The sequence below is a fragment of the Physeter macrocephalus genome, chromosome 10 (genome assembly GCF_002837175.3).
Source record: "Physeter macrocephalus isolate SW-GA chromosome 10, ASM283717v5, whole genome shotgun sequence".
In the NCBI taxonomy this organism is placed as follows: Eukaryota; Metazoa; Chordata; class Mammalia; order Artiodactyla; family Physeteridae; genus Physeter; species Physeter macrocephalus.
In genome coordinates, this window is record NC_041223.1 from 16144569 (window position 1) to 16165444 (window position 20876).

The following is a 20876-nucleotide window of genomic DNA, read 5'->3' on the forward strand; positions in this document are numbered from 1 at the left end:
AGGATCCGGACGCGCAGGCCCAGCGGCCATGGCTCACGGGCCCGGCCGCTCCGCGGCACGTGGGATCCTCCCAGACCGGGGCGCGAACCCGGTTCCCCTGCATCGGCAGGCGGACGCGCAACCACTGCGCCACCAGGGAAGCCCCTGTGTGCAGTTTATTTATATGTACATTTATATGTCTAAAAAACTTCAGGAGGAAAAAGAGGGGCTTTCTTTATCTTACACATCTCTGCACTGTTTAAATTTTTTATATTCGACACTTGTTACTTTGATACTACTTCTTAAAAAGCAATGAAGAAAGAACTCAACATGGCATTTTCTGAAATAGTTAAGTCATGTCACCCATGGTCAAGGTAGAACCAGTGTAACATTTTAGCATAATTGCTTTTTCTTGCTTAGTACTTAAAAGTGAATGTAAAAAAAAATGTAATAATTAGCTCTGAGTATTATTTAGCTTGCATGGGATTTTTCTGAAAATAAAAATTCTCCAGAGAGGAAATTTTTTAAGTTTTCTGATACTTACCAACCAGTTGCACTCTTCCTGAAGACAAAAGCATTGGATCATCCTTTCTGACATTATTTACTGAGTCGTCTACTAGCTCTTTAATGTGGTCAATTCCTATGACTTTTCCACTAGGTCCAACCTGGAAGTGAAAGAATAATTCAACAGTTCACTGGTCTAAGTTTATTTTTCTAAAGCGTCATTAAAGTATTTCTTTACCCAAAGTCATATTCTGCAATGAGAAATCAGGACAAATAAACAGCTTAAGCCTCCAATTAGACTGTTAAACACTCAGTTTATTATTAACTATTTGGCAAATACAACTTTCTCAACTATAACCCTTAAATGAATAATGATATTTCAGTAATTAAGAAGCTAGAATAAATTACAAAAACTTGTAATACTAAGAAAAATGATAGCTTTCTTCAATTTCTAATTTTTAAATCCAGGATCTTGAAGTGGGACTTAGCTACCAATATTAAATGGTACTTTTAGTGCAACCATTTTTTATTTAAATTCCATTTAAAAGTGTGACTTTAAATATTAAAATGTTACATAAAAATTTTTTTATAGGGATTTCTATACCTGATTCTAATGCCACATGTGGGAAATATAAAAGTACATAAGGCCCCAAGTATAAATATTAATTGTAAAATAAATTTAACACAATAAAGACTCTGAAGTCAGACCACCTGTGTTCACATCTAGGTTTCACCACTTACTTACAACTATATAACCTTGACAAGTTATTCCATCAATCAGGTTCCTCAACTGAAAAATGAGGAGGAAGGGGGTACATACCTCATAAATCACGTGAGGAGTAAATAAGAGAATACAGGAAAAGCACTGAGAACACAGACTAACACATGGTAAATGTGTGAAAAACACTGATTAGTATCATTTTCAAAAAGATAACTCAGAAATCTAATGATATTATAAAAAATGATTATGCCTCTGAAACCATAAACATGTCAAGTATAGAGAACAAGTCATTAATTAAATACCATTTCTAGTATTTAGATACATCCCATTAGTGAGGGTTTAACTTGTACAGAACAAGTCAAACAACTGAAAAGAAATATCTGAATCCTTATTGTGTGCCTGGCACTGTTCTGGATGCTTAGGATACATCAATGAAAAAAAATCAGACAAAATTCCCACCTCTCTGGAGCTTACATTCCGTTAGTCTGCCAATTATATATGCATAGCAAATTAAATGGATTCTAGTCCTAAAGGATCCATAAATCCTAACTTAACTAAACCATACCCTTCCAAGCTGGCCTATAGGTACAAGATTTTTCATAATCAACCTGATTTGATTACCTGAACACAGATAAACCTTTACTTCAAGGTGCTTGAGTGGGCCTCCAGACTTATACTCTGGATAGTCATTTACCAGATAAGCCTCTGATGATAAAGTCTGAAGTATAACAAACAACGCATTTTTATAAGAGCATTTTTCTTAATGTAAAAAAAGCTCTCCTTCAATCCCAATAAACCTGTAGGAGTGTTTGGAAATCAGGCTGTATTTTGTTCTGCCAGAAGAGTACTGGGAAGATTGAAGTTTGGGAGCTACTGGTTGCCACTTTGTGATCACAGAGAAGAGCATATCGGAAAATGAAGCCAACGTGTGGAGGAAAGCAAAGTCAAACCAAGAAGCAGAGAGAAACCCATTGTCCGTAACAACATCTGATCTTCTTCTGAATCCAGCCATACAAGAAGTCAGATATACCTCTAGACTTTTCCATTGTATAAACCAAATAAATTCCCTTCAAGTTCTGCCACTTTGACTGAATGTTCTGTCACTTCAACAGCAACAAAAAGAAATCCTAGGTGATACATATTCTAAATACTATCTTAATAGAATTTAAAAAGGAACATAGAAAACCTTCGAAAACTGCTAATGAAAAAAATACACAGCCAAATCATATAATATGCTTCTGTTGGGGCCAGAATGGTAAATTAAGCTCTTACCATACGTGCAAAACATGCAGTAAGGATTCCACTTCCAGATCCTACATCAAGAGCTTTAGCTCCTTCATGCAATTGATCAAATAGAAGTTCTAGTGCATATGCATGCTGCCAAAAGAAAACAAAGCAAGTATTCATTTTTTTTTCAAGACTCTATAAAGTATATATACCATGGCATACAAATAAAGTTGCTAACATGTCACCAATTTTTCTACTATTGTCATCTACCAAAACAATGAAAACATAACATATTATATACTTATATCTACACAGGAATTACGTATAAGAATATTCTTGTTTGATTAAAATTCTTGTGTTTTAGATAAAGTGTTCAGTAATTTTAGATCTCCAGTGTGCAAATTTTTTAAATTTAATTAATTCAAAGTCAAAAGCTACAAAAAGATTCACAGTGAAAAGTCTGCATCTCACCCCTGTCCCCAAACAGTCTCACTCCCTAAAGGCAACCAATGTTACCAGTTTCTAGTGATTTCTTCCCAACATATTCACTTTATGCATATATAAGCAAATACATATGCATTTATAAATTTATTATATCTTGAAGGAGCTTCCTTATCACTATTTAAACAGTGTGTTCACTCTTTTTTAAGGCTGAAGAGTATGTTTTTGTATGAATGTATTGTAGTAATAAATATACCTGATGAGAGATATTTAAGTTAGCCTCAATCTTCTATAACAAAAGAGAGAAAATAATCTTAAAAGGTGTACCTGTAAGACAATGTAATAACCTTTTTAATAATCTTATAAAGTATATCTATAGGACAAATTCCTACAAGTGGAATTAAGGGGGCCAAACGATATACATTTTTATGTTTACAGTATATATAAATGACAAATCAAATAAAATCATGTTGGTTATGCTTTGGACCAAACCAAGAAATAAAGCCTTCTCTACTCCATCCTCTTTATAAACTTACATTTTAGTGCTTTTCCAAAATATGAGGTTAGAATTAATAAATGTTATCTCAAAAGCTGTCCTTAAATGCCTGGTATATTCATTATTAAAAACCATCAGATCCAGTAGCAATAAGCACATTCACTATCAGATCTTGGTTGATGAAAATACATATCCATGAATCCATAGTGACAGTAAGTAAATACATCCTTCTGTACATACATAAATGGAGAATAAGGAGAAACTGTTCTCAACTGTTTTTAAATATAGATGAAATGATAAACTTAGAAAATTGCCATTTGGCAACCATTTTAGTAATAACTGATTGAGGCAAAAATCACAAATGGACGCTAAAACTAGTGTATTATCATTTGATGAGTAACAAGATATTTACATACTCTCAAAGTGTTTGCCCCAGACACTTAATAATTACAAAAGGGAAAAGTAGTAACTTTACAATGGAGTTCGGAAGTTTCTTGGTGGAGAAACCTGATTGACACGACCTCAGATGATTAAAGTTAGTATCACCAATAATGGGACACTCTGACATCACATGACATCTGCTAAAATACATCACATCTGGGATATTCCAGGCAGAAATGCATAACTCATATTTAATCAAGAAGAAACATCAGACAAACCTAAATTGAGAGTCATTCTATAAAATAACTGGCCTATAACGTTCATAAACATTTTCAAGACCATAAAAGAAAAGACTGAGGGACTGTTCCAGATTAAAAAGACAAGGCAATTGAATGAAACTCCTGATCTGCAACTTTCTTTTCCTATGAAGGACATTACTAGAACAACTGATGAAATCTAAATAAGGTCTGTAAATTGGCTAAGTGTTTAATCAATGTTAATTTCCTGATTTGGACAACTGCACTATGGTTATTTAAGTGAATGTCCTATTTTTAAAGGTAAAGAGTATTCTGCCTACAAATTACTCCTAAAGAGTTCATAAAAAAGGAAATATATATATATATATATATATATATATATATGGGGGAAGGGAGAGAGGGAGGAGAGAGAGAATAAATGATAAAGCAAATGAAGTAAAATGATAACATTTGGTGAATATGGGTAAAAAGTATACGGGAATCACTTGTACTATTCTTAGAACATTTCTGTAAGTCTGAAATTATGCCAAAATTTAAAAAAAAATTTTTTTTAATCATCAGAAACAGGTAACATTCAAAATGGAGGATAGAATGGAAACTCCCTATTCTGGAAAACTAACTTAGGTGATAAAAGCTAGAATACTGGTTACCTTGAGGATAGAGGTTGACTAGGAAAAGAGGTCTTTCTGACTGAGGGGGCCTTTTGGGGTGCAGGAAATGTTCTGTATCTTGATCTGGGTAGTGGTTACCTATATGTACACACGTAAACATTCATCAAGCTGTACACTTAAGATGTGTGCACTTTATTGTGTGTATATTATAATTTAATAAAAATTTTTTGAAAATACTATTTATTCCAATCACTAAAAGTGGAGAATCAGACATTTATGTACCTCCTGATGTGATGAACAGAAGAACCATTAAGGAGTTTTCTTGAAAAGAAAAAAAAAGGAACAAGTTAAACACCACTAGGAAACATTTAACCAAGTTCAGAATATGGGAAATTCTATAGGATAAAAGAACAAATTTTGTCAATTAATAAATGGCATTTTAAAAAGGGGGACTGTTAAAATTAAAAGAGACTAAAAAGACTAAAAAAGACTAAAAAGGTACAATGTAAGGCTCTTGTTTGGATCCTGATTTAAACAAATTCAACTGTAAAAGAATTTTTTGAAACACCTGGCCAAGTTTGAACATGGACTAAATATAAGATAATACTAAGGAACATTGTTAGTCATGATATGGTACTGTAGTTGTGCTTTTTTTTTTTTTTTTTTTATGTGGTACGCGGGCCTCTCACTGTTGTGGCCTCTCCCGTTGCAGAGCACAGGCTCCGGACCCACAGGCTCAGCGGTCATGGCGCCCTGTAGTTGTGCTTTTAAGTCTTTCAGATTTATACTATTTAGGGGTAAAATAATATTAGGTTTGGGATTGCTTTAAAATATTTCAGCAAAGGAGAAACAATTATATAAGACAAGATTAGCAAATTTTTGGTAATTACTGAAGTTGGGTGATGGCTACTTGAGGGTTCATTACATTATTCTATTTGCATGTGTGGTGTTGAAAATTTTCCATATTGAAAAGTTAAAAAGAAAAGATGTTAAGGCTATCTTTTCTCACAATTAACATAAAAAGGGGAGAAGGCCATTAATAGATGTAGCCTCATATAATCCAAGGATTTCCAAACCATGTTCCAGAAAGTCATAAAGGTTCCACAGAACCCCTTTAGGAGTAACACACAAATGTAGACTGGTGGTTGGTGTGTTTGGTAAAAAGGTAACAGAGAAATAACTAAAATTTTCAATTTTTCATATAGATTCTTTTGCAAAGAGCTTCTTGCCTAATGAATGGAAACCACTAGTACTAGGAAAAAGAACCCTGGATTAAGTGTTCAAAGTACTGGATTCTACTGGTTCTGCATTTATTACCCCTGGACTTTGGAAATTATTTTTAGCTGACTGTTCCTCAGTTTCCACATCATTAAAATGGAGAGAAAAAAGTTGTTCCTATTCTGCCTTCTCCATAGCAGTACCACTGTGAACAAAAGTGATGAAGTATGAAAGTACTTTATAAATTCTAACGGATTTACGAACAAAAGGTATAATATTCACATTAATGAAAATTCAACCATTACAGCTCAATGACCTGATGCTGCTATTCTTTAAGGTACTTCAAAGTTATTTGTAAAGGTAAAATTAACAGTTAACTTGATCTTTTACTTCCATTTAGTATATTTTTGGAAAAACTCTCTCTTAGGAAATCTTGCATATAACTGTCAAATAATCAGTGGCTTCCATCTTTTGCTTGCTTAGAGAACAAAATGACTTGGTTAATCAAAAAAATCTGGTTACTACCCTCCTTTCCCTTTTTTCCTGGTATCCTGTCCCATCCATTCCCTTTCTGAACAAGTCGATCCTAAAGCCATTACATTGGGCTGAGTGAGGTAGTTGCCCATACCCAGGTGGCAGAGAGAGTAGCTGCAGTGTCCAGTTAGAAGTGTCAGAGCCCAAGCAGGATGAGGAGGGCATCTGTGTTCACATAGGGAAGCAGATCCAAACAGGAGTCAGAATCCAAGCTAGACGAGGAGGATTTTTGCACAACACAGTGGACCAGTGCCAGGTGTCAGACATAACTGATGGAGGATGGGGTGGTATGAGAAGGGTGGGGGGAGAAAGTGACAGCAGCGAGAAATTGGCTATATACAGTCGAATTGATCAAATAAATAAATATATCAAGGAAAAAGGAACCATGCTTTTCACTGTTAGAAGTTAAATATGGAAAGGGAAAAGACAGGAAACCATGCATACTGATATAAATAAACAAATAAATAGGGAAAAGACACATAATCTCAAAGTACCCCCTCACAAAATAATTATTAATTACAAAAGCCAAAAACAGTAACTCTACAGCAGAGAAGGCTGGCAGACACCACCTTAATCAAGTGAACAGCATCAGTGATGGGTCAAATCAAAACTGTACTGTGATACCATGTAATGAAAACCCAGCATCACTTCTGTGATCTTCCCACCGAAGAGGCATAACCTGAATGGAATCATGAGGAAACGCTAGACAACCCAACCTGAAGGACATCAACAAAATAACTGGCCTGACTTCTTCAAAAGAGTCAAGGCCATGAAAGACAAACAAAGGCTGAGGATCTGGTTCAGATCGAAGGAGACTAAAAGAGCAGTGATTCAGCACTGGACCCTTCTGCTATCAAGGACATCATAGGGACAACTGGAAAAAGTGAAAAGGAGTTTGAAGATTAGATGGTAGTAATGTGTCAATGTTCATGTCCTGGTTTTGATGGTTATGTTGTGGTTGTATAGCAGAATGTCCTTTGTAGGAAATAAACTACACCCCGAAGTATTCAAGAGTGATGGGGCATCATTTCAGCAACTTACTCTCAAAAGGAGTAAAGAAAGGTTCCTGACAGTGTACTTGCAACTTTCCCATGAGATTGTTTCAAAAATTTAAAAAATATCTGACTAACCTTATCTTTCTTTGATGCTTCAAAATGATACAGTGGAATACGACCTCTGAATCATCGTTATGAACATCAACCAGTGGAACAAGAAAGTGTTAGTTAATGAGGTTTCTATGAGACACACTGGATTAACTTTTACTGAGGAAACTACTGGGGGCATTTTATTTAGTCAAAGCTATTGTTCTTAGACAAGAGGCTTCGCCCAAAGGATGGAGTCTCTAATAAGAGAGAGTTCGTGAATTTTTTTCAGGAAGAAGCTTTTTTTTTTTTTTTTTTGCTCCGCGGCATGTGGGATCCTCCCGGACCGGGGCGCGAACCCAGTTCCCCTGCATCGGCAGGCGGACGCGCAACCGCTGCGCCACCAGGGAAGCCCTCAGGAAGAAGCTTTTATCGGATATTTTTAAATGATCAGTATCCCCTGAAAGTTTAATAATTTCCATTAATAAAATAACAAGTATCATATTTGTATGTAACATTTGTATGTAATATTTGTATGTAATATGTCATATTACATATATATGACGTATGACATATTACATATGTCATATTACATATATATGACGTATGACATATGACATGTCGTATGTCATATGACATATGTCATATGACGTATGACATATGTCGTATGTCATATGACATACGACATATGTAATTTGTAATATTATTGTAATATTATTTGTAATAATATTATATGTAATTATTTGTAATAATTATTTGTAATAATAATATCATATGTAATTATATGTAATATTATTTGGCGATAAAAAGAAATGAAATACTGAAGCATGCTACAACATAGATAAACCTTGAAAATATTGTACAGAATATAAAAAGCAGTCATAAAAGGCCACATATTATATTATTCCATTTATGTGAAATGTCCAGAATGACATAGAAACAAAAAGCAGGTTAGTAGTTGCCAGGACCTGAAGAATGAGGGATGGGAACTGACTGCTAAACAGGTATAGGGGTCCTTTCTGAGGTGATGAAAATGTCCTGAATTGAGATAGTAGTAATGTTTGTACAACTCTGAACAGACTAAAAACCACAGAACTGTATACTAAAAAGGGATAAATTATATCTTAATAAAGCTATTATTTTTGTTTAAAAATGCACCACCTGCCGTGGAGTTAGTGCCACGTCTCATTTGGTAGTGAACTGGACACTCAGCACCACACTTCAGAGAAAAGAAAAAGTTCATGCAGTACTTCCCATTTATCTGAAAAATACCCCTCCAGGCAATTTCCCAAACATGTTGAGTACCAATTCTCTAAAATAACTTTTATAATTAAACGAATACTTCTATATGAATTTTTCTTTTTAAGTAGCACTTCAAACCGTATTCAGGGATCTTAAGACTACAATTTTTTTGTTAATCATTAATTTCTTTGAATAGGTAATGCGTACAAAAACCATTCCTACTCCATAACTAAAAGAAAAACTCTAAATACTCTTCTGCACTCTACTTTTATGATGTTTCTTGAAGATCTTGCCATATTCGTATTTACAGAACTTTATTCATTTCACTTCACAGTATTTCACTGTATGGGTCTACTATAATTTATTAACCATCCACTATTAGTGGACTATTAGTGATTACTGTTACTTTTTTGTTATTATAAATAATGTGCCAATAAATATGCTCAGTTATTTTGTACTTGTGCAAATATTTTACGGGATAAATACTTGAAATAAAACTGGAGAGTCTAAGGTATATTCATCTCACATGTTTTAGCTATTGCCAAATTGCCTTCCAAAAACACTATCAATTTACTTTCCCAACCAAAAAAATAATTTGTCAGTTTCCCTTTTCTAATACAAAGTAATAAACTTTTAATTTCTGATGATAGGAGAAAAATGGTACTTTATTGTAGTGCTAATTTGCAATTCACTAAATATAAGTGAAGATGACATCTTTTCATTTGTTTAAATGCCAATGTCATTTGTATTTCTTTTTCTATGAACTACATTCTTGTACTTTACCCACTTCCTTTTGGGCTTAGTAGTATTTTATTTCTTAATATATAGGATACACACATACACATGTGTATATATGTATTCCATATATGTAAGTATATGGAGATTTGCCCTATACTGTCATATGTATTTCAAATATTTCCCTCAGTTTTTCCTCTTTTGATTTTGTTTATATTTTCCATCTACAGAAATCCAAGATTTTAATGTTTCAAAACATTGAATATATCAGGTTTTTTAATGGCTTCTAGGTCTTTTGTTATGTTTAAAAAGTCATTTTTATTAAATATTTATAAATACATTGTCTATTTTTTCTTCTAGTAAAATTATTAGTTCACTATGAATATACGTGTAGAATTTATTTTAATATAAAGAAGGCTTTAAGTTTAAATAAGAGTTTCTCCAACCCCAAATACTTGCAGAGAATCAGAAAAGCTATTGTTCTTTTCACCAAAAACCACAGAGTACTGATTTAAATAACTGACATTTAAAACCCAAGAAAATTCGCAACAGATTAAAAGTGCTAAGTAACTTAAAACAGGTCCTTCTCAGAGTTATACAGCTTCATAACAGCTATATGTGACCAGTCCCCAATGAATCATCCAAATAAAATATGAAACATTATTCAACTTGAGATTTCTTTAATATGTCTATTATATTTTAAAAATATTCTCTCCCTTAATTAACTCACCTCTAAGTAAATAACCTTTTATATCCAAGTTTTTTATATACAATTTTTACATGATTAGATACTAATGACAACCACCAAAAACTTTAATGAGTTTCTACCAAAAAGAGTTCCTTCTACACATCTTGTATTAAGAATAAGATTATTCTTATTAATTCATTACCAATTTACATAATTCATAGATAATAAAACTGATATAATTAAAAGTTAAAAATGTTCTTTAAACCGTTTTTACTGAAGAAAGCACTCTTAGAGGAAAAATGTGATCCATTTGTACCCAAATGACCAAAGTTAACTTACCATGTGTGGAGCACTGATTGTTGCTTGGAACCCTGCAAAAGAAGAAGAGAACTACTGATACATTCAGCTGTAAAAACATACGAAATACTCCATGTAATTCCTTTTCTAACATCCATAAGTTGTTTTTCATAATAATTATTTTCACTTTTATGATCTCAAGAAATAAAACTTTTCCTTTGTACTTTACAGTACTGTCATGCACAGTTAAAATTAGAAAATATAATCATGCCAAAGGCCAGCACGCTCAGTACAACAGTCCCACTATTTCCAAAAATTTCTTCTCCCATATAGTTAGTTAAGGAGGAATTTCATTAAGTTGAGTTGATAAATTTATGATGTTTTTTCTTTAGATTTATAAAAAGAAAATAAGCTTCCATATACCACAGAGTATGCAAAATCCTTGCAAAATTAAACTGCTTCATATTTTTGGCACCTTAAAAAAAACTAGAACTGGCAATCAGAGTAGCTTAAGAGACTAATAAGCTACTTCAATTTACTCTTTACACTATCAACTAATGTTAATTAAAACAATCTTTTCTCCATTTTTAGCTTTTAGTTTTTTCTTTCAGTGTTGCTTTCTCAAAACTTATTTACCTGCTTCTGCGTCTGAAGCAATTTTCACTGAGCGGTGGTAGCAGGTGCCTTCGGGGTTCAGAAGCTCCCCAGGATCTTCTCTGTTGACTGTTAAAGTGCTTCAAAAGAAGGCAGCACGGCAGCTGGCCCACAGAATCCTGAGGCACTTCTAAGCCTCAAAGGCGCCCACTGCCAAGGCTCAGCAGTTCAGCAAAACCTGCTTCAGGAGAAGGAGTTAAATATGGAGCTTTCTAAAAACAAGCACAAACCAAAAAATTCAGGGCAAGTGAAGCAGAGAAGTCAGTAATAACTTAGTTACACATTCCCTTTAATACTGACTTTTAAAATTGATGCTAATGCAAAAACCAACCTTAGTCAACACTGAAGACCCTAAAGAAAACTCAGCACATAGCATAAACTGTAAGTTTTCATTTAAAGTATGTTTTAAGTATATTTTTACAGAATTCTTATAGGTATCGTTTAAGAAAATAGAAAAGACACTTCATATACTACATCATTTTATTAAACTGGGTAAGTTTGGGATTATGAAATTTACTAAGGCATAAAACTCAAATTAGCAAGGTACTAGATACACATCTGGGTCCCAGCCTATTTTTACTTACAAAGATTACAGAGTAAATGAGTAAAATTTGTGACGTTTTCAGAAATCCAAAGCTTACCTATTGATTGTGGAGAATCCATATAAGGGTTACATTTTGCATAGTGAGAGCGGTCTGTGGCCAGCATTACTTCAAATACTTTATCTGTCTTGATGATTCCATTTTCTGAAATGAATGAAGCAGTATTTTAAGCTGGAAGTGGCATGATCAGACATATTTTAGAATAATTATTCTGGCTACACTGTAGAGACTAGATTGGAAGAGAGCAAAATTGAAAGTTGTTGCAGTGGCTCAGGTAATCACAACCCGGTCTTTAATAATGAAAGTAAGGATGAAGAAATGTAGAAGGATCTGAGTTATATTTAGTAGGTAATGTATACCTGACTGACTAGATTTGGAGGTGGGAGGGCGGTAATGGTTGAAATGCTGATGTCATATACTGATGTGTGAAATCCTAGACAAGGATCAGAGCTAAGGAGAAAAAGGACAAGTTATATATTCAGTTAGGAGCTATGGACCATACACATGGAGATATATAGCGGTCAGTTGGACAAATGGATCTGGGGCGCAGGAGAAAAACCTACAACAGAGATATAAATTACTAGTTGTAAAGATGGCAACTAAAGCAATGGAAGTGAACTAAAGTGGCCAGGTAAGAATACACAAAAGTGTACACTTAGGAGAAATGCAAAGGAAGTAGAGCCTTCAAAGATTATGACAAGGAGCAGACACAGAGGTAGATGAAAATCAGGCAGATATACTGTTACAGACCCCAAGAGAAACAAATTTTTCAAGAAGGAAAGCAAGGTCAATATGGTCTTCCCTCAGTGTCCATAGGGCGTTGGTTCCAGAACCCCAGCAGATACCAAAATTTGTGGATGCTCAAGTATCTTATATAAAATTGCATAGTTTTTGCATATAACCTACGCATCTCCTCCCATATACTTTAAATCATGGTTAGACTACTTATAACACCTAATACAATGTAAATGCTATGTAAATAGTTGCCAAATGTGGCAAATTCAAATTTTGTTTTTTGAAATGTTACGGAACTTTTTTTTTCTTCAAATATTTTCAATACACAGTGGGTTGAATCCATGGAGATAGAATCCATGGGTGTAGAAGGCTGACTGTATATATTTGCTCCCCCAACTATCAATTCTTTAAGATTAAATATAATATGTTAAACTTCAATAACCCTTATTAACCATGCACACAGTAATTATTCAATAAAGGCCTTATTAACTCACTAAGTTTACTGTCTGTCTAATACATACCAGACACAGTGCTACATACTTAGGGTGATAATAAACAAAATACCATAGTTCTTGTCCTTACAGCTCTAAAATCTGTAAGATTAAATGTATCAACTTGACTTTAACAATCCAGAAATAAATTTTTTTAATCAAAACATGCTTTGCTTAATTTGGCTACATTAAGAACAACTTATTTTTCAGATTTCTTTGTTTTTAATTGAGGTATAATTGACATACAACATTATATTACTTTCAGGTATACAACATAATGATTCAATATTTGTATATGTTAGAAAATGGTCACCACGATAAGTTAACATCTATTACCATACAGTTACAGAATTTTTTTCTTGTGCTGAGAATTTTTAAGATGTGCTCTCTCAGTAACCTTCACATATGCAACACAGTATCATTAACTACAGTCACCATACTGTACATGCCCATGACATTTTATAACTAGAAGTTTGTATCTTTTGACCACTTTCACCCATTTTGCACCCCACCTGCCTCTAGCAGCCACTAATCTGTTCTCTGTATCTAAGAGCTTGATTTGTTTATTTTTTTAGATTCCACATGTAAGATCATACAGTATTTGTCTTTCTCTGTCTGACTTATTTCCTTTTGCATAATAGCCTCAAGGTCCATCCATGCTACAAATGACAAGATTTCATTCTTTCTTATGGATGAATAATCCTCCATTGTATATATACATCACAGCATCAATATCTATTCATCCATGGTGGACATTTAGGTTGTTTCCATATCTTAGCTATGGTAAATGATACTGCAATGAACATGGGGGTGCATATATCTTTTCAAATCAGTGTTTTTGATTTCTTTGGATAAATATGCAGAAATGGAATTGCTGGATCATATGGTAGCTGTATTTTTAATTTTCTGAGGAACCTCCATACACAGTTTTCTGTAGTGGCTGCAACAATTTATATTCCCACCAGTAGTGCACCAGGGTTCCTTTTCTTCATAATCTTGTAAACACTTGTTATTTCTTGTCTTTTTGAGAACAGCCATTTTAACAGGTATGAGCTGACAGTACCTCATTGTGGTTTATGATTTGCATTTCCCTGATGATTAATGATGTTGAGCATCTTTTCATGTACCTGTTGGCATTCTGTATGTCTTCTTTGGAAAAATGTCTATTTAGATCCTCTTCCCATTTACTTAATGGGATTGTTTGATTTTTTTTTGCTATTGAGTTGTATATACTTGGGATATTAACCCTTTATCAAATATATGATTTGCAAATATCTTCTCCCATTCAGTAGGTTGCCACAGCTATTTTAAAATGAGACTTAAGCATCATGAGAAGTTTAAAATATTTATGCAAATGAATTTAATGTATTCATCAACTGTGGAGCCTCCAGGTTCTAGAGGGTAATGGTGGCCACCAGAATCTGAATTTCTCCACATATCCATTCAAAAAACACCTAAACCTAAGATCAAGAAGGCGCATAAACAAAACCACACATGACCCATGCCTTCACATTACTAGGAGATAGAGAATATCCAGACTTCATATTACTTATCAGTAGAAAAATTAACAACACATTCCAACAAAGCTTCTGCTATTGCTGCAAGCCTGTGGGTATAGAAAGCAAAGGTAGGGACTGGAGTTTAAAAGACTAAGTAGAAGGAAGTAGGGAATGCAGATGAAGCACAGACAAAATTATTCCCAGAAAGAGAAAATACAACACTAAGTACTAAAATAGTGAACACAGGTCTGGAACTTAGAAGCTCACCGTACTGGCTACAAGGAAGGAACTTAACCATCAGTAGGTTAACAAAGGTCCCAATGCCATTCAATGGCGAAAGAACAGTCTTTTTCAACAAATGGTGCTGGGACAACTGGATAGCCACATGGAAAGAATAAAGTTCAATCTTTACCTCATATCAAATACAAAAATTAACTCAAAATGGACCAAAGATCTAAACATAGAACTAAAATAATAAAAATCATAGAAGAAAATACTGGGGTAAGTCTTCATGACCTTGGATTTGAAAGTGGATCCTTAGCTATGACACCAAAAGCATGAGCAATAAGAGAAAAAAATGGATAAATTGGATTTCATCAAAAGTAAACATTTTTGTGCTTCAAAGGACATTATCAAGAAAAAGGTAACTCACAGAACGAGAGAAAAATAATTTGTAAATCATACAACTGAAAAAGGACTTTTATCTAGAATATATAAAGAATTCTTACATTTCAATGTAAAAGGACAAATAACTCAATTTTAAAATGTGCAAACGATCTGAACAGACATTTCTCCAAAGAAGATATACAAATAGCCAATAAGCACATAAAAAGATGCTGGACATCATTAGTCATCAGGGAAATGCAAATTAAAACCACAATGAGATACCATTTCATACCCACTAGGATGGCTATCATCAAACTGTCAGATAATAACAAGTGTTGCAAAAATGTGAAGAAATCAGACCCTTATGCACTGCAAGTAGGAATGTAAAATGGTGCAGCCACTTTGAAAAAGTCTGGCAGTTCCTCAAATGGTTAAACAGAGAATTACCATAGGACCTAGCAATTCTACTCATATGTGTATACCCAAGAGAAGTGAAAACGTATGACTATACAAAAACTTGTACACAAATGTTCACAGCAGCATTATTCATAATACCCAAAAAGTGGAAACAACCCAAATGTCCATCAACTGATGAACAGATAAACAAAATGTGGTATATATCCATACAATGGAATATTATTAGGTCATAAAAAAGAATGAAGTACTGATTCATTCATCCTATTATGTAGATGAACCTTGAAAACATTATGCTAAGTGAAAAAACTCAGTCACAAAAGATTGCATATTGTATGATTCTATTTAATGAAATTTCCGGAATAGGCAAACCTATAGAGAAAGAAAATAGATTAGTGCTTGCTTATGGTTGGGGGAATAGGAGGGCAAAACAGGGTATCTTTTTGAGGTGATGAAAATATTAGATGACCATGGTAGCAGTTGCACATATCTGTAAATATATCCAAAACCACCGAATTTTACAATCTAAATTAGTGAATTATATGGTCTGGAACTGTACTTTAGAAAAGCTATTTTTTAAAAAAAATTTAGTGGGACCAGGGGTGGCAAACACAAGAAGCACTGCTTCTGGCGGAGAATCATACAGGCAGGGAAAGGATGGTGCCTCTTGATATGGAAATGAAGAGAAAGAAGGAAGAAAATTAAGGATCCTACAGAAACAGAAGAGCAACAAGATATGCCAACTCCCCCCCTTTTCTCACCACTATTAACAATATCAATATCCATTAAAGAAACTGCAAGTCACTATACTGACAGAAGTGCTCTTGAACTGTGTCCACAAAATGCCTAAAAATAGGAAAAAGAAAAACAAACAAACAAACAAAAACTCCAGTCAAAGCTACTATAAAAAGTGTAAAAAGAAAACAATACGCGGGGCTTCCTGGTGGCACAGTGGTTAGAAATCCACGTGCCGACAGGAATAAAGACACAGATGTAGAGAATGGACTTGAGGACACATCAGGGGTGGGAAGGGTAAACTGGAACGAAGTGAGAGAGTAACACTGACATATAGACACTACCAAATGTAAAATAGATTAGCTAGTGGGAAGCAGCTGCATAGCACAGGGAGATCAGCTCAGTGCTTTGTGACCACCTAGACGGGTGGGATAGGGAGGGTGGAAGGGAGACGCAAGAGGGAGGGAATATGGGGATATATGTATACATATAGCTGATTCACTTTGTTATACAGCAGCAACTAACACAACATTGTAAAGCAATTATACTCCAATAAAGATGTTAAAGGAAAAAAGAAAAAAAAACGTGAACTACCTTTGTAGGCTAGAGATTCAAGCAAAATGACCGTTAAAAAAAAAAAAAAGAATCCACCTGCCAACGCAGGAGACACAGGTTCCAGCTCTGGTCCGGGAAGATCCCACACGCCGCAGAGCAACTAAACCTGTGCGCCACAACTACTGAGCCTGCGCTTTAGAGCCTGCGAGCCACAACTTCTGAAGCCCACAAGCCACAGCTACTGAAGCCTACGCGCGCCACAACTACCAAAGTCCGCACCCCCAAGAGCCTGTGCTCCGCAACGAGAAGCCACCGCAGTGAGAAGCCCGCGCACCACAACGAAGAGTAGCCCCTGCTCGCTGCAACTAGAGAAAGCCCGCGCACAGCAACGAAGACCCAACGCAGTCAAAAATAAATAAATTAATTAGTTAATTATTTTTTTTAAAAAAAGAACACTGTGAGAAAGGGAATAAACTTAAAAAAAAAAAAGAAACCAATATGCAAATCAAAACATTTCAGCTGGGCGGGGGGGTCCAGTGGTTAGGACTTGGCGCTTTCACTGCAGGGGACCTGGGTTCGATCCCTGATCGGGGAACTAAGATCCCACAAGCCGTGAGGCATGGCCAAAAATAAAAAAACAGAAAACTATCAGACTAAAACAAGGGAAAAAATGTCAAGTCTCAAGGCCAAAAAAATCAAATTATCTAATAAGGGTTAAAAAAAGGCAACCATTAGCTTTCTTAAGAGCAACGTTCAAAGCAAAGCAAGAATGAAGCAGCAGCGTTTTCAAGAAATTCAAGGAAAGAAAGTGCAAGTTAACAATTAAAAAGGAGCAAACTATTGATATACCCAACAACATGAACAAATCTCAAGAGCACTAATCTCAGCGAAAGAAGCCAGGAGATTTTACACTATATGAGTCCATCTAATATTAAATTCCTGAAAAGTCAAAACCATAGTGTCAGAAGGCCAATCTGCAGTTGCTAGGAGTCAGGGTTGAAAGGAGATCAATTGCAAAGGGGCACGAGAAAACTTTGTGGGTGAAAGAAATGTTCTGTATCAGAGATCAGCAAACTTCTGTTAAGATCCAAACAGTAAACATTTTAGGCTTTGCAGGCCGTATAGTCTCTGTTGCAACTATGCGACTCTGCCTTTGAAGTGCAAGAACAGCCACACAGAAGACATAAATGAATGGGTGTGGCTATATTCAAAGAAATCTTTATTTCTAAAAACAGGCAGCAGGCCAGATTTGGCCTGTGGGATGTAGTTTGCTCACCCCTGTTTTACCTCATTAGGGTGGTGGTTACACACCTATATTTGCCAAAATTTTCAAATCATACTCCAAAAATTGGTGCGTTTTTACATAAATTATACCTCAATAAAGCTGATTTTTTTAAAAGTGAAAGCCAAGGATTTTACACGCAGCCAAAACTGTTCTTCAAATATCAAGGTTATAGGAAAAAAAGTCTTGAATGTGCAAGAACTCAGGGAATACTGTCCACACAAGCCCTTCCTAAGGAATCTTGTAGAAGATGTGCTTCATCTAACCAAGAGATTACTAGGGATACATCAGAAAAGGACACATATCCAATTTTAGAGCAAAGACTAAAATTAAAAGGGTGGATTGGTCTGCCTTCAGCAAGAATCCTGTCAAGTTATTTTAGCCAGGATCCCCCATTAGCCCTGATGTTTCCTCTTAGTAATTTTCCACCCACTGATGCCCACCCTGCTCCTAGGCTATAAATCCCCACTTGTTCATGCTGTATTGGGAACTGAGCTCAGTTTTATACTGAGGTCTCTTTTCCCCTATTGCAATAGTTTCTGAATAAAATCTGTTTTTAAATCTTTTTAAATTATTTTATACTATTTTTAAAATAGTTAATAGTTTTTTAAACTAGTTTTTTTTAAAAACGAAAAGGGTAAAGACATCGATGGAATAATAATACTTAAACGTTATTTGTTCTGACAAAATAGAAAGAAGGCAACTAAAAACAATGGGAAGAGGAAAAAAAGGGGAAAGTAGAATTAGATCATTGAGTCATATAGGTGACAGGAGGAATCAAAGGATACCACTTAATACTGACTGACCAGACAGTAAATAGTTAAGAAAAGGTGGTTTAAGGACACTATAAAAGGTATAAATAGACTCTCCAAATAACAAAAGAATATTTTTAAAAATCAGCAAACAAGGCACACCAACTCGAGAAACACTTAAATACTCACAGACTAGGTTATATTAATAAATCATCCGTCCATTTGAAAATATTATAAACTTTGGATTAATTAACCCAAATAGAAAGTACTGTTTCTACACAAATAAGCTTAGGCAAGCTACCTGTAAAGGTCGTTAAAATAAAACAGTGAAAGCATTTTTTAAAAAGTTTTAAAAGCTGCGTAATAAGAGAGATACTGGAATTCCCTGGTGGCTCAGTGGTTAAAAATCCACCTGCCAATGCAGGGGACACGGGTTCGATCCCTGGTCCAGGAGGATCCCACATGCCGCGGAACAACTAAGCCCGTGCACCACAACTACTGAGCTTGTGCTCTAGAGCCTGTGAGCCACAACTACTGAGCCCGCGTGCCACAACTACTGAAGCCTGCCTAGAGCCCGTGCTCCGCAACAAGAGAAGCCACCGCAATGAGAAGCCTGCACCCCACAACGAAGAGTAGCCCCCACTTGCTGCAACTAGAGAAAGCCCGCGCGCAGCAACGAAGACCCAACACAGCCCAAAATAAATAAATAAGTAAATTCAAAAAAAAAGAGATATCATTTACTAAATATTTGTCATGTGCCAGACAAAATCCTAAACACACACTATCTTTTGAGATACAAACTTAGGAACTATGAAACAATCTTATGCTGTCTCTAACAATCCTATAAAGCACTATTATTACTCCATCTTACAGATAATAAAATTGAGTTCAGAAAGACTAAGTTGTTCCAGATCACAGAGCAAATAAGGGGTAGGGCCATTCAAATTGAGATGTTAGATTCCTGTTGACCAGTTCACTGTACTGCTCCTACCATATTCAAATAGCTTAGTGACTTCTACTAATTCCCAAAATACTTCTTGAGTGGTTCATTTGCCCTGAATTCAATTCAAATTCCAGAGGGGTGATTCATAGACTCTCAAGGTCAGAAGGGTCTCAAGTCTAACTTCTTCATAAATTGGTACCACGATCTCTACTTGAAGAGTTGCACTGATGTGGAACAGCCCTTTGCACATTCAGACCACACTAATTATCAGAACACTTCCCTGTATTAAGAGGAAATCTCCCTCTTTATAACTCACTTATATAAACCCTTAGTGCTACTGTCTGCAGTCACAAAGAATATGCTGAATTTTCTATCCAACCAACACTTTTTACACACCTGAACATATCATGACCATTTCAAGACTTATCTTTTTCAGGTTAAGCAGCCTCACTCAATACATCCAATTACCATCATATTCACTTACTCATTCTTCTCTAGATGAATATTCGGGACATCTAAAATCAAACATATTGCTATAGGCACATTCTAAAAATCAAGTAAATTAAAGAGGTTACTTCCCTTAAGCTAGATAATATACCTCTACCAAACTCATGTGAGTTTCTTTGGCTGATTTCTTACTCTACAGAGGGACACAGAATTTACTAAAAAACCCTAAATAGTTTTAAAAGCATGTCACCAGTCATTTATTAAGAAGCTGAACACATAAGGCTCAGGATAAAGCTTCCTTAGACCATTATTGGGTGGTTTCCAAAATTTTCACTACAAGGTTCTTATTATTTGCTTTTTCCCAGGATTCCATATTTTGAAAGATGCCTAAAGCAAGCTACATTTACTAAGTTATTAAATCATTTTCCCATTTTTGACAATCTGACATATACAATTGCCAGTGCTCTGAAATATTTCTAGCAAACAGCAAAGTAATTTAACAATTCACTTTGGTGTATAGCCTAATTATGAGTAAACATGCAATTACCGTTAGGCTTTCTGAATTAGTGAACAGTTTTAAAACTACCCATGCCCAATTTTCCTGCACCCTAAGGACCAAGGACTCTAATTAAATAATTATAATAATGGCTAATGTTGATCCAAATATGCAATGGATCCAAATGAGAACTTAGCAGAATTCAAAAAGGCGAATGCAATAGAATCCAAGCTATAAACCAAATAATTTAAA

The 20876-nt window shown here is 35.0% G+C and overlaps 1 protein-coding gene across 2 annotated transcripts in view; it reads right to left on the minus strand.

The window, feature by feature from the left end:
• Positions 1-20876, minus strand: part of PCMT1 (protein-L-isoaspartate (D-aspartate) O-methyltransferase) — a 47351-nt gene that overhangs the window by 17210 nt on the left and 9265 nt on the right. For both annotated transcript variants that reach the window (XM_055087439.1, XM_007107908.4), the window contains exons 2-5: positions 11709-11813; positions 10456-10487; positions 2477-2581; positions 524-644 (exon numbers count right to left, since the gene is read on the minus strand). In XM_055087439.1, the coding sequence (XP_054943414.1) occupies positions 524-644; positions 2477-2581; positions 10456-10487; positions 11709-11813 (363 nt within the window). The remainder of the gene's footprint in view (positions 1-523; positions 645-2476; positions 2582-10455; positions 10488-11708; positions 11814-20876) is intronic.